This window comes from Phoca vitulina, unplaced genomic scaffold, assembly GCF_004348235.1.
Source record: "Phoca vitulina isolate PV1807 unplaced genomic scaffold, GSC_HSeal_1.0 scaffold17, whole genome shotgun sequence".
NCBI lineage: Eukaryota > Metazoa > Chordata > Mammalia > Carnivora > Phocidae > Phoca > Phoca vitulina.
Genome location: NW_022589720.1, coordinates 8,065,267 through 8,078,999, shown reverse-complemented (window position 1 = coordinate 8,078,999; position 13,733 = coordinate 8,065,267). Strand labels below are relative to the sequence as shown.

Sequence of the window (13,733 nt, the reverse complement as noted above, 5' to 3'; positions counted from 1 at the left end):
TAGCTTAATGTGTCACTTTTTAAAACATTTCACTAATCCTACGGTTTCTTCATCCATGATCCCACTGTTTTAATACTTTCTGTCTTCCCAATTCTTTTCTAAAAGTTTACGACTCCTTTCCACACTGTTCCCCAACTAACCAGTGGATTTTTAAACTGTGAGAATTTTATAAGTGTTTTAAACAATGACAACTGAATTGACTCTAATGTAATACACACAGCTCTACCTGACATACACGTCATCACAAAACATACCAAGTCATGTCAAGGGGTTAGCATTACGGCAATGAAAAGGCAATGAAAAGCATAGAAAGAAATGGTGTGAGTTAACTTGCCCAGGACCAAAAAGTAACTCAGTGGCAGAAAAAGGAGACTCTGAACACATCCCCCACTTTCCCTAATGCCCCAGCACCCTCTCGTGCCCTGGCCGGCCCCACGCACACCACACGCTCAAATACTGCTAGAGAACAGGTAAACAACAGCACCCAAGATGTGGCCTCTAGGGAGCCTGCACTTCAACAGTTTTCTACATGAAGGAACAAATGGGGAGAGAGAAAAGAGTACACTGGGCTGCAGAAAGTGACAAATAAGAAAGGCTGGGAGGGGGGTGAGAAAGGACACCGGGGCAGCTGAGCAGGGGAGCAGGCCGGAGCACAAGCACTGAAGAAGAAAGCAGCAGAAGCCGAGGCCGTGTCTCGTTTGCTTTCTGCCTGCAGAACTTACTCGTCATCCTAAACAAGCAAAGTGACACGAACTGACATTCATCACTGAAATCCCCCCTCTCTGTTCTTTCTTGGTGGACAGAATTTTCTACTCTGACCGCCGAAGTGTACTTGTCCTTTTACTGCCAGCAAATGCTTTGGAGAAGCCTTGAACATCCTGAATTTCATTCTTAAAAATATTACTCTTAAGAATCCTCAGAGTAAATAAGGTGACCATATAATCTGCTGTCTAAACTGGGACACTCACAAATAAACTGGGGTATTGTTAACAAGGACACGAGATCGCATGTGTACACTGGGACTTTCCAGGCAAACCCGGATGGAGAGTTATAAACTCCCCTTCCCTGCTGGACACCACTAAACCAGAAGAGGACTCAGCTTTCTGTCATAACACGGAAGGTCAGAGGGCGATTATCCCCGGAAGGTGTTTCCCTTGGGCCGCTGTCAGTCTCTCACTGAGGTCAGGTCACAGTGTCCCCCAAACAGAGGCCCTACAATACTTCTGCAGGGGCCTCACAGCCTCCCTCAGCAATGATCAGAGTAACCCAGTGGTCCCCGGCTGCAGGCAGGGCTGAGGCAGGTTGAGTCCTCATGCAGGCTTCTTATTTTTATCCAAAACTATTTAATATATTGTCAGACCAAAACATTTGGAAACAGACTAAAAACTATTTGGAATGGGCATTAAAAAGTCTTCCTCCCCCTTCCTAGTTTCTCCCAGTCTTTTCATCTCCATAAATGATAACTATGTATTCCCAGTTGCTTGGCCCAACTGAGTCCTTGATAATGCTTTCTTCACACTCAACATCCCATCTGTTAGCGAATCCTGTTAATTCTACCTCAAAATATATCCAGAATCTGAGCACTCTTCCCAATGATGACTTATATTAGAAAGAAAAATTTAAAAATGAGACATCTTAAGCTAGATGAATGGAAGTCTAGACTTACTTGTCATTTTTAATGTGTTCATAAAGGCGCTTGAACTGGCGGACCTGGAAGGACAAGATCCCCATCAATACCACAACCATCAGTAAAAATGGATAAATTCGCCGGTGGACCAAGTTTTGCATTTCCGCAGTAACACCTGTAAAACCAAAAAAGAAAAACTCTAAGTGTATGTGAAAGGACAGGGAAATGAAAATATGTTCTTCCCCTAGGAAGAAGGGACTCAATTAAAGCTCAATTAAAACTGAAACTTGTGTGTGAAATGGAACGAGGCCTGGAGTGAGGCCAGAACGCAGCGGTCCCAGAGAGAGGAGCCTCATGAACCACACCAAGGGGCGGGACCGTGCTTTCAAGGCCACGCAGGAACCAACAAGAGGATGTTCACTAACGAGGAACAGTGAGAGTCATTCAAAAGAAAGGTCATTGTGGAGAGTGAATTAGTGGCGGAGGCTTCAAATTAGGGAAACCACATAGGAGGCCACTGCGGTTACGGTGAGAGCCATGGGGAAAGGTACCGGATTAGAGAATGGGTTCGGGAGGCTAGGTCAGCGGGACTTGGGGACCATTTGAGTAAGGAAGGCAGAGAGACTCAGGTGACACAGATGACCTACAAGGTTTCTGACTCATGTAGCCTGTTGGATAACACTAGTCACTGAGAGGGGGAACTCAGGAGAAAAAGATTTGGAGGGGAAAACTTTGTGCTTATCATTCTGAACATATGCTGGGTTTAAGGTCTTGTGAGGACTCTTCAGCACACAATTGATAATATCTAGTTGATGAAGCATCACTAAATACCAGCCCCTCTTTGCTTTTCCTTTTATGGTAAAGAACGTTTTGAAAATTAAATATAACAACATTTTTCCTTGACTTTACAAGTATGGGCTCACAGCACTTCTAGTCAGGAGACAACCTGAAGGAAATCTGTTCCTATTTTGGGGACAGTGTAAATGTTAATACTTTCTCACCTGCCTAGAGAAAAAAAACTATACCAAAGAGCTTTATGATTCTCCAAATCTTGCCCTAAGTTGTCAAGTCTAAGAAAAATAGTCTTCTGAAATCACTGTTTTAGCTAGATTTATATTTCCAACTTAATCATATGGAGCCAGACGGCCTATGATACTGGAAGTGACACTAATATAGTGGTGTTCATAAAGGTGCTCTCTTCAGCTCCCCAGCCAGCATTACCCACCTAGTAAAGGAACAACGCCGGACGCTATGACGTAAGGTACACACAGGGAAAGCAAGAGCACAGAGATCACTGGCGCTGCCAGTTTACGAATGATATAGTGAAGGTCAATGTTCCGGATGCCATTTGCATAAACCTGAAACATGAGGGAGAAAATTAGAACAAGGATACACGACAAATTCCTCCAATTAACAGAGCAATCTCTACTGAATCCAAGCCACAGGGAGTTAAATTTATTGGTTATTTTTCCCAAAGTCAAGACAAATTTTGAACACCAACCTAAGTATGGAGCTCACAAGTTTTTACAGAAATGCATTTACTTCCTTACACTTTGTAGTTAACTCTGCTGAGGGATAAAATAAGACCCCAATCGAGAATCCTGACTACACTAGCCTTGCACCATACAATGCCAGACACATCCAATAATGTTAGATGAAGACCACATAACCTGAAACAACTGCGCACACATCTTGTGTGAGTGATCTGTATTATTACTCAAAATTGCATTCATTTCATCTGAATATAAGAAAACATTATCAACAGGAAACATGTTCCTGAAAAGCCTGTATAAATGAAATTTTGACAAATCAAAGATATTTTACATAAAAATTTAATATGAAAGAATTCTACAGTGAATTTTTTTTTTACTTCAAGAATTTCTACAATATTTTCATCATATCCAGAAAGTTCTAATGAATAGTACTTCAGGGGAAAGAACGAATGGAAGTGGGAAAACTTTGGGAATAACGGAAAATAAAGATGGTGTGCAGACGGGGACAGAACAGAACAACACTGTTCCTGTTTTCTCCCCAGCACTTGAACTTGTGGCCCCAGCAGAGTACCCTGCAATTCAACCCAATCCCTCAGGAATGGGCCAGAGCATTCAGATGTGCATCACAATAGGCTTAACCCTCCAAAGGCATGCCTCCAATCCAAAGAAACCTATTTAACCCAAATGCATTTAAATCAATGCAACAAGGCACCCCAGTGTTTCTCAAACCTTTTACTCACACATATGTTAAGAGAAAAGAAGGCATGGCATCAGAGAGCAAAATATTAAAAAGATCAACAATGTTTCACAGCCTCCAACTGTGCTTAAACCCTTATTCTTCACACTCCTTTGCAAGGGCCAGAGTCTCACCTGGAGACTCCACAGTGGAGAGATGCATGCGAACATACAGCAACTCCCTGGCTCACCCTACCTCCAGAAATCTCTGGGTTCAGGAATTTTTTTTGACAATTTTCTTGTGCATACTGAGCTGAGAACTACTGTCTTTATTTCCTATACATCAAAAGGAGATGTACCTTTACTGCTACAGAACTGTAACACCTAATTTATTTGGCACTAACCTAAGGATAAGAGTGTTGCCCACAAGTACATTTTCTAGACAATTAAAATTTAAAGAAGTATGTACCAAAATCTGTTATGTTAGTTATTTTAGATAGAAATCTTCCTGAAGTGAATTATCGTAATTCCCAGCCTATTATCAGAGTACAGAAGCACAATCTACTTTTTTCAAGGTTATCACCACAATGATCAAGTTATCTGACAGTTCCAACAATACAATAATATCTTAGGTGCTATGCAGCTAGAATATTCCCAAACAGCTTTGCTTTTTCTTAAATTAAGATACGTGTTTTTATTTTTTATTTTTACTATTTTTTAAGGCTCTGGGATACATATATTTTTAAGTTTTTATTTTAATTATAGTTAATAACATACAGTGTTTTATTAGTTTCAGGTGTACAGTTTCAGCTTTACTTTATCAATCTATTTTTTCCTGCCCTTTATTTTTAAAAAGATTTATTTGAGAGAGAGAGAGAGGGCGTGTGTACAAGCAAGAGGGGCAGAGGAGAGGGAGAGAGAATCTCAAGCAGACTCTGCACTGAGCACAAAGGTGGACACAGGGCTTGATGTCACGACCCTGAGATCACGACCTGAGACAAAACCAAGAGCTGGATGCTCAATCAACTGTGCCACCCAGGTGCGCCTGCCCTTTATTTATTGTCTTGAACAGTAACCTCTTTACTCTACTACAGATTTAGAAAACTGAGTACCAAGCCTACATCAGAACTCCTGCCCTGAAAAGAAATCATATAAGCTAATTTTGGCCTTTACTTTAGACAGGGTTTTAGGTACTCTAAGCCACTGGTTAAACTTCAGATAAGGGAAGTTTTAAAATAGTGGCTGATGAAAATTCATGGTGATAAAACAGCGAACTGTCTTCTTCTTTAAAAAAAAAAAGTTATATATGCTTATTAGAGAAAATGTGTAGAAAACTCAGAAAGGTGGAAAAACGAAACGTAAGCACCCCAGCGGCCAAGCACAACCTCTGCCACTCACAGTCTCTCCTGAAAGCTGACTCTGCTCACCTGCTCAATTACTGTTTTCAACCACCACTGAGGACCCATCAGTGTTATAGCTGCAATGATTTTGGCGTGCAGGACTCCAAGTGCCCAGTCCTAGGGAAATAAAACCATTTAAGATTTATTTATTTGAGAGAGAGCGAGCAGGGGGAAGGAGACAAGTAGGGAGCCCGATACTACGTGGGGCTCGATCCCAGGACCCTGAGATCGTGACCTGAGCTGAAATCAAGAGTAGGGCGCTTAACTGACAAAGCCACCCAGGCGCCCTGGGAAATAAAAACCATTTAACAGATTTTCATTTTCAGCAAAAAACCCAGCATAGAGGCTATATAATTTTCCTGCATATTTCATTTCAAACCAGAAGTTCTGCAGGATTAGTAACAATTTTACAGAAGACTAACAAACACTAGAAAACCCAGGGAAATTGCCCACCCTCCCCCACACCCCCACCCCCTACCAGAGCTCAATTTCAACGTTTCTAACAAAACAAATTCTAGTATATTTCAGAAACCTACAGTACTTTTCCAAGAGAATTAGGAAATAAATAAAACAGTGCCATAATTTTGTTTCATCAAACCACCTTAGGCTGCCGTGTTGGTTTTAGCCAAGCTAATTATGTCAAAATAAGCCTGTGGAGTCATGTTCGGCCTAAAGAAACTATCCCAAAGGCTCACAGAGAGCTTCTAGCTCTAGTACTGCTGAACTGTTATTAGAACCTCCAGGGCCACACCAGGCTCCCCGCTGTGCCTCTGGCCTGCCCATGCCAGTGTCCCACCCGTACTGCACCGGGCAGCCAGAGTCATTGCCACCCCCACCCCCCACCACGTGATGACTTAAAGCCCAAATCAGACCACATAAGGGCAATTCCCTGCTTACAACCCCAAGGTCCTCAGCATGGCACACAAAATCCTTCATAGCCTGGTGTCTGGTTTTGTTTTTTATGTATTATTTTATTTATTTTTTAAAAAGATTTTATTTATGTATTTATTTAACAGAGAGCAAGAAAGAGAGAGAGAGCGCACGTGAACACAAGTAGGGGAAGCAGCAGCAGAGGGAGAGGGAGAAGCAGACTCCCCGCCGAGCAGGGAGCCCAACGTGGGGCTCGATCCCAGGACCCTGGGATCATGACCTGAGCCGAAGGCAGACACTTAACGACTGAGCCACCCAGGCGTCCTTTAATGTATTTTTTTTAAAAGATAACATGGAACATTTAGATCTATTCTTATATAAAACCAAAACCTTTTGCAGAGAAGGCTGGAGTCCTCTGTGACTACCAGCCCAAGTCCTGATTCCTCCCCAGCAACGACCACTGCTAACACTGGTATGTACCCTCCACATTTTTTCCCCTATGCATTTACCTGTATCTACACATATTCATCCCACAGAAAAGATGTAGTATCATTTTTATATGGATTTTGCTCATACCGTTTTTCCTTTTCATTGTCCACCATCTTCAGGCTAATGTTCTGATTTACTGATTTGGTTAGTATTCTGAGAATCTTCTTTAAATGGGATCAAAGGTTGACGTATGCTCTGAATTCTTGCACATCCTAAAAATGGCTCATCACTCTGACAAACAGCTAAATGACATTATGCCAGGATATAGGAAGCTTGGTTTTTCCCCCTTTTCTCTCAATGGCCTATAGATGCTCTTCTGCTATATGGCTTGTGGTGCTACAGAAAAAAGTCCACTACCAATATGATTTTCTTTTTTGAAGTTTGACTTCTCTTTACCTTTAGAATTCAGAAATCTTACCAAGATATGCTCAAATATGTGTTTTTCTTATCAGTTTCATCTCAATGTCCACTTCACCAAATCTGATGAGTCCTTTAACATACACAATCAGGACTTTCTTCAATTCAGTTAAATTTTTCTATTTCATTCCATGTTGCCTCATTTCTGCACTCTGAAGCTCTTATTAGGGGATGTTAAATTCCCTTCACCTTCCTACTTGTTCAGTTTTGCTCTGTGCTTGGCAGTGGTCTTCCAGGAGCCCAATCTTAACTTCAACGGTGACTACCCACATCTTTAATTCATCTACTGAATGTCTGAGATCCATGCGATTCAGCATCACAGTTCCACTTTGTTTTATTGCCATTGTGTGTGCATACACACATACTCCCCTTGATCTCCTGCGTTTTTATTCTTCTGTTTGGATGCTCATGGCTTGGTGAGCAAGCAGTTCCATGTCACAGGGCATGTGTTCTGATTGCTCTGCTTGACCTGTTTTTCTGTTGTTGCTGTGCACTCCCTTAGATAAAGCATTTGGTTATTTTTCTCTGCAGGTTCGATGAGGCTCAGGTCTATAACCTAAAGGACTGCAAAAGGACATTTTAGCCCTTTAGACCTTTGGGAGAGCAAGTGCCAGTCTCCTACAGAGAACATGGCAAAAGCCTCCCCGCTGCTTCTGTATGGTCCCAGGCTCCCAGGCAGGGAAGATTCGACCCACAAATTCAGCTGTCTTTTGGCCTTTCGGAGTCTAGAAGGCACCCAGGTGAGGTTCATGTTCACCTGAGGAAGTCCACAGACTGCTCAGGTTCAAGCTCTTCAAAGATCCACTGATATATCTAGACCTTTCCCACAGGATAGGACACATAATACTAGTTCCTCTGCTAGAATTCCAAGAGTCTAATCTCCCATAAATCTATAGCTGCTTGACACAGGGAAGGCAACTAGCTTAGAGTCAGGAATGAGACAAAGCAAACTGTTCTGTCAAATGTTAGAGTTTTATCCAGAATTTTAAAGATACCATGCTGTATATAATCCCTCTACAACCTGTATTTTTCTTCTACTTAAAAACATGTCTGAGGGCACCTGGGTGGCTCAGTCGGTTAAGCGTCTGCCTTCGGCTCAGGTCATGATCCCAGGGTCCTGGGATCGAGTCCCGCATAAGGCTCCCTGCTCTGTGGGGAGCCTGCTTCTCCCTCTCCCTCTGCCTGCTTGTGTTCTCTATCTCCCTGTCAGATAAAAAAACAAACAAACAAACAAAAAAACATGTCTGAGAGCTATCTATAGCAAAACATACAGCTCTACTTCACTCTTTAACTGCTGCACTAAGTGTCAAAGTAAAAATAGATCACATTTCTTTAGTCATTCTCTGCTGATGGACATCTGGGTTGCTTATAATTTTGACATTATAAAAAATGACACAGTGGAAACAGCCTTGGTTGTACTTCCTGCCCACATGTAAATATTTCTTTGCAGCAGATCTGGAAAAGTGAAACTGCTAGGTCATAAATATAAATATTCTTAGAACTGTATAGTTTCCAGTTACTCTGCAAAATGACAATGTTGGGTACTGTCAAGACCACCAAGGACACACATGTAATCGTGCAAGCTGCATTTACTGCTCACTGCAGTGAGGAGGAACACACAGTATGCAGAAGCTGGGGTGCTCACTAACAATGTTAGAAAAGCTTATTATAGTATTTCGGTTTGTTTGAGGTGCTAGGAGAGAATTTAAGGAAGCAGGGCTTTGCTCTATGTCAAATCCTTTAGGAAGTGAGGTAATCTATATTGGGTCTCTTACTGAATTCTTTTTTTTTTTTAATTTTTTATTGTTATGTTAATCCCCATACATTACATCATTAGTTTTAGATACAGTGTTCCATGATTCATTGTTTGTGCATAACACCCAGTGCTCCATGCAGAACGTGCCCTCCTCAATACCCATCACCAGGCTAACCCATCCTCCCACCCCCCTCCCCTCTAGAACCCTCAGTTTGTTTTTCAGAGTCCATCGTCTCTCATGGTTCTTCTCCCCCGGGTCTCTTACTAAATTCTATCCAGAAGCAGGGACTGACTGAGGCTAAAACTGTAGTAGCCAATGATGTTAGCTGGGAATGGGGGGTTGTCTTCTCATTTCTGCGGTTTGGACAATGCTCATGTTTTGCCTGTGTTCAGACATGATTATGAAAGGGTCTTGCTTTTGTCTGGCTCCATCACGGTCACAGACTGGTCTTGTGTGATGCTGATGTTCTGTGAAATTGTTTCTGCCAGACAGGAGAACACCAAGGCCTAGCTGATGATGCTAGGCCAGCTCCTGGATACCAGGGGCTACTTGCTCTTCTTCAGTGCTGCACACTGCATAACATCAAGACGCAAACAGTACCTATTTGCTGCATTTGCAGTGATTACCGGGTTAAGGCAGCATCTGCCTGACCTCCTTCCATAGTAATGTTCTGTATTTTCTTTTGGGATATCAAGTAATCTGTAAGAGGACACTTTGCCACCATTCAAATAACTACTTCTGCATTGTAGTGGTGTGAAACATGCCTGCAAATTCCTCTCCCATTAGGTGGTTGGGGTCTATAGCCCCTTACCTCGAATCTGGGCCAACCATTGTGCCTTGCTTGTATCCAATAGAATGTAGTGAAAAGCAATACTGTGGGAATTCTGAAATGAGGTCATAAAAGGTGGCGCAGCTCCTACCTTGTTGGGACACTCATTTCTCTCAAGTGCAGTGTAAGAAGCCCAACTACCTTGACGCTACCAAGGTGTGAGGAAGCCCAGTTACATCCACGAGCTCCAGCCAACAGCCCAGTTGGGGTGAAACCAACAACCAATGTCAATCCTCACAGGTGAGTGATGATGCTTCCAAAGGATTCCTGCCACAGCTCTCAAACACACTCGGCTACTGAGTCTTCCCAGCTGAGGCCCCAGGTAACATGGAGCAGAGACAAGTCAATATGGCCTGTCTTATTTTCTAGCCCGCAGACTCTCTGGACACAATAAATGGTTGTTTTAAGCCACACAGTTGTGACGTAACTTGCTAGGCAGCAATAGTAACTGAAGACCCATTGACCTTCACCTGATGGGTTCCGTAACCACTGACAATCCTTGCTGGAATCATTTATTTTGTTAACTATTGCAAAATAGTGATTTTCTAAATCTGTTAATTCTTCTACATTTGTTAGCTGGCATTATTCTGTAAAAAACAGCTTTCCTTCAATCCCTGATGCTATCTGACTATACTGCGATACATCTCTTATACAAAGACATCACATGTGCTTATTTCCCTCTCTCTCTCACTCTCCTCTCCAAGTCTGATCCAGAGCACACTGGATTTGAGGCAGTTCCAGACATATGCTCTGTCTCACCGCGTGGTCTGCCCCCTCCTCCCTCCTAGAGTATCGTTTTCCTTTCTTACCCATTCCTCTATACTCCACTAGGTTGTTCTAGACATTGTACCCTACAGAAAACCAAATCCCAACTCCCAAAACCAGGATAAATACCTCTCCCACATGATGCTGCAGCAACCTGTGCTTGCCCCAGTCACAGAGCAGCCTACCTGTTACCTGTCTGTCTGGCCCACCTGCCTGTAAGGTGCACAGGAAGTTCCTACATTGGCCTCATTTCCATCTGAGTGAGTTATACAATACAGGGTTTTAGCACTAATGTAAATATGTGCTGTTAAATGAAGTTTTTGTGGAGGCTCTTCATCTGGAAAGTAGAGGAAGGGAAATCCCACATAATTTTCATTTCCAATAAATCCACTGTCATATACAAGAGGAAACAGAAACAGAATTTGAAGTCTATGATGCTAATTTCCGGCTCTAAATACTATAGAAAAGTTTCCCTACTAGCTTTAAGATCTTTGTTGTGACCTATACAGGTTCGTCAGAATGCTCTTTTTAATAAGCCTGTGACTTTGTGGGAAAACATGCTGTAATTATTTTAAAAATGTAAGTTACTGCTTAAAGTCTCAAACCTAAAAGAAGCAAGATATATCACCTTAACTAAAAAGTGGAAAGATCAATGCATGTTAGTTTGTACCTTTAAATACCATGTGAAGCCTAAATGAACAGTGACATTTCAACCTATAAAAACCTTTTAAAGGAATTATATGACCTGCATATTCTGAAGGCAATAGATTAAAATGCATTATTTAATCGATTTTATAAGGGTTCCTACAATAGAAAAAAATAAGGAGTCTTTCTAAACAAACCATCTATAATCATTTAAAAAAAAAAAAAAAAAAATCAAGGATTTTTCTGATTCCAGGTCCACAAAGAAAAATCACGAGCAAAAGTCAGGCACTTACCTGCCATGGGTAAAAAAGAGGAGTCTGATCCAAGGGAACCCTCAGGGGAGCAACAATAACCAGTTCAAACAGGAGCCCCAGCAAGAGCGGGACAACTCCCGCCAACAGCACGGCAACTATCAAAGTCTTCATGATCTATTAGGAAACGAGGCCATGTCACTAGAGAGTCTTTCTGATTTTCAGCTAAACTATTCCATTTGGAAATTTATTTTTCTTCTTTAACCTGATGCCTAACAGAATATATTATTACCTCACATACATTTTATGTTACACCATTAAATGAAATTTGAATGTGTATATACAAGCTCAAGCTATAACAGAAGCATGAAATTATTATGCATTTTTGCTATAAAATTCTAAAAAATTCATTTTATTACAGATATTAATCAGGTGGCTGTGCTGTTTTTTTTCGATCTCATTCTCAGAAGTAGGCTTCTGTTTGTCCAAGAAAAGCTACTGATTATCCCAAGCTGCTATTCCAATGGCGGCCGACTCAAAGGCTGAACCGTGACCCCTGAGGTGGACTGGTATAGGGAGAAGGGCTCTGTATAACCCCAGTGAAGGTAATTAATCAATCTGATCAAACTAGCTCCCTTCAGAACCCTCTATGGTCCAACAAAACTCACTATGATGACAGAAATGTCCTATATCTGTGTTGCCAATATGGTAGCCATTAGCCACATGGCTAGAGCCACAGCTCTAGAATTTGAACAAAGCAACACAAAATGAAAATAAAGTCAAAACAAAGAGAAAAAAAGAGAGACTATGAAAGCATCACTACAGAATCCTGATGAAGAAAGGAGTCTTTAGAGTGGCTCTGATGTCTGAGGACCTCCCTTTTTCTTAAGGTAGCCTCAATGAGTACGTCTGCTGTTTCAACAAGAGACTAATACGATGTGGGTGAAGATGCAGTACTTGTTTTAAATGGCATACTAAAGATCAAGAAGAGTATCAAATGAAAACTGGTATTAGCTGGTTTCTGTATTTTAAATATAGTTATGTGTCTCATTATCTTGTGGAATTAAATAGCAATTAAAGCCCTCTGTTCATAATATAAAATAAATCTCATGTTTTTCTTTCAACACTAATATTAACCTTTCAGTGAAATGAAAATCTAAATTCAGATACAAAACCAAGATTATACAAAAGAAGAGGCATAAGTAGTGACCTAAACCTATTTACCAGTCATAGCCAACATCAAAATCAATAAATCACCACACCTGGACAATCATCTTACACTGCCATTTTTTTCCCCACCTTTGTGCAACTAAGTACTTTCTGAGTAATAATTTCCATTACTTACTACACTTTCACATTAGCCAAGACATTCTTGAATTAGCAATAGAATGTGTAATTAAAGGAATCCCATTTATATGAAAAACATATAAAACTTAATCCTGAAGTCAAGATTTTACATATTCAAATAGATCAAAAAATCAAATTTTAGAAAAAATATCTTAAAGGAAATTTTCACTTAAACTGATTTTAAATTCTACAGAATATCTTATTCTTTAAAAATTTCCAAAACAACTTTTCTAATTGCATTACTTACTTAAGGGCCTAACTGGATCACTTAATAGCATGATTTTCTTTTGACCCTTGAATACATCTGGACACATCTGACCATGGTTCTCAGAATGAACCAGAAAGCTACTACAGCCTTAAAGGAATAGTCCTTCTAATTAAAAAAAAAAAAATCAATTCTCTTGACACTATCAGCATAATGAAGAAATGAAAGTGAAAAGATTTAAAGAAACGACTGAAAAAAAATATCCACTACTCCTGTCATATAAGATCAGTTCTTTATTAGAAAAACCTACCATGAGGGACCACTCTTTAACCTTCTGGAAGATCACTCTGCGTCCCTGTGGCATCCATGCCACGAGCACCGTCACTGCCCTTATGGTGAGCCAGCAAACATAGAGACCACAAGCAGCTGTGTAGAGCTCATGAATTTTGGCAGTCCCCGTCCAAAATGACATTAACCAACGGCCAGCAAATACTGAAAATAGAAAGGCTGATAAATGAGATATATGGCTATCTATGTAAAAAGAACTATAATCCTGATGTTTTTCTGTTAGTATTTTCAATTATTTCAATCATTTTACGTGATTAGTAAAAAGACATCACATTTGGATATAACAATATATTCATTAAAAACAAACAACAACAAAACCCCCACGAACTCTAAAGAATGCAATTATTTGATTAAGACATAACCAAAGCACAGGAAGTCACTGAGGACAAGCTCTCCTGTGACACCTACCCTGACTGGCATGCCGATTACCTGTTCTTTCAGAAATGAAAAAGATTGAGGAGGTTGTTCTTGTTTTTATCACCAAATAAAATCATTATACACATAATATGACAAAAGTAGGGAATTTATTTATTATTTATGCTGTCAATACTTTCATCATTTAGGAACATTACAAATAATTTAGATTAACTTTCAATTAACTCATTCATCAAGACA

At 40.6% G+C, this 13,733-nt stretch overlaps 1 protein-coding gene across 1 annotated transcript in view; it reads right to left on the bottom strand.

Annotated features, from left to right (window-relative positions):
* Nucleotides 1–13,733, bottom strand: part of MARCHF6 (membrane associated ring-CH-type finger 6) — an 81,200-nt gene that overhangs the window by 3,979 nt on the left and 63,488 nt on the right. Inside the window, exons 21-25 of the mRNA XM_032415458.1 lie at nt 13,081–13,262; nt 11,261–11,395; nt 5,223–5,312; nt 2,853–2,985; nt 1,667–1,802 (exon numbers count right to left, since the gene is read on the bottom strand). Coding sequence (XP_032271349.1) covers nt 1,667–1,802; nt 2,853–2,985; nt 5,223–5,312; nt 11,261–11,395; nt 13,081–13,262 — 676 coding nt within the window. The remainder of the gene's footprint in view (nt 1–1,666; nt 1,803–2,852; nt 2,986–5,222; nt 5,313–11,260; nt 11,396–13,080; nt 13,263–13,733) is intronic.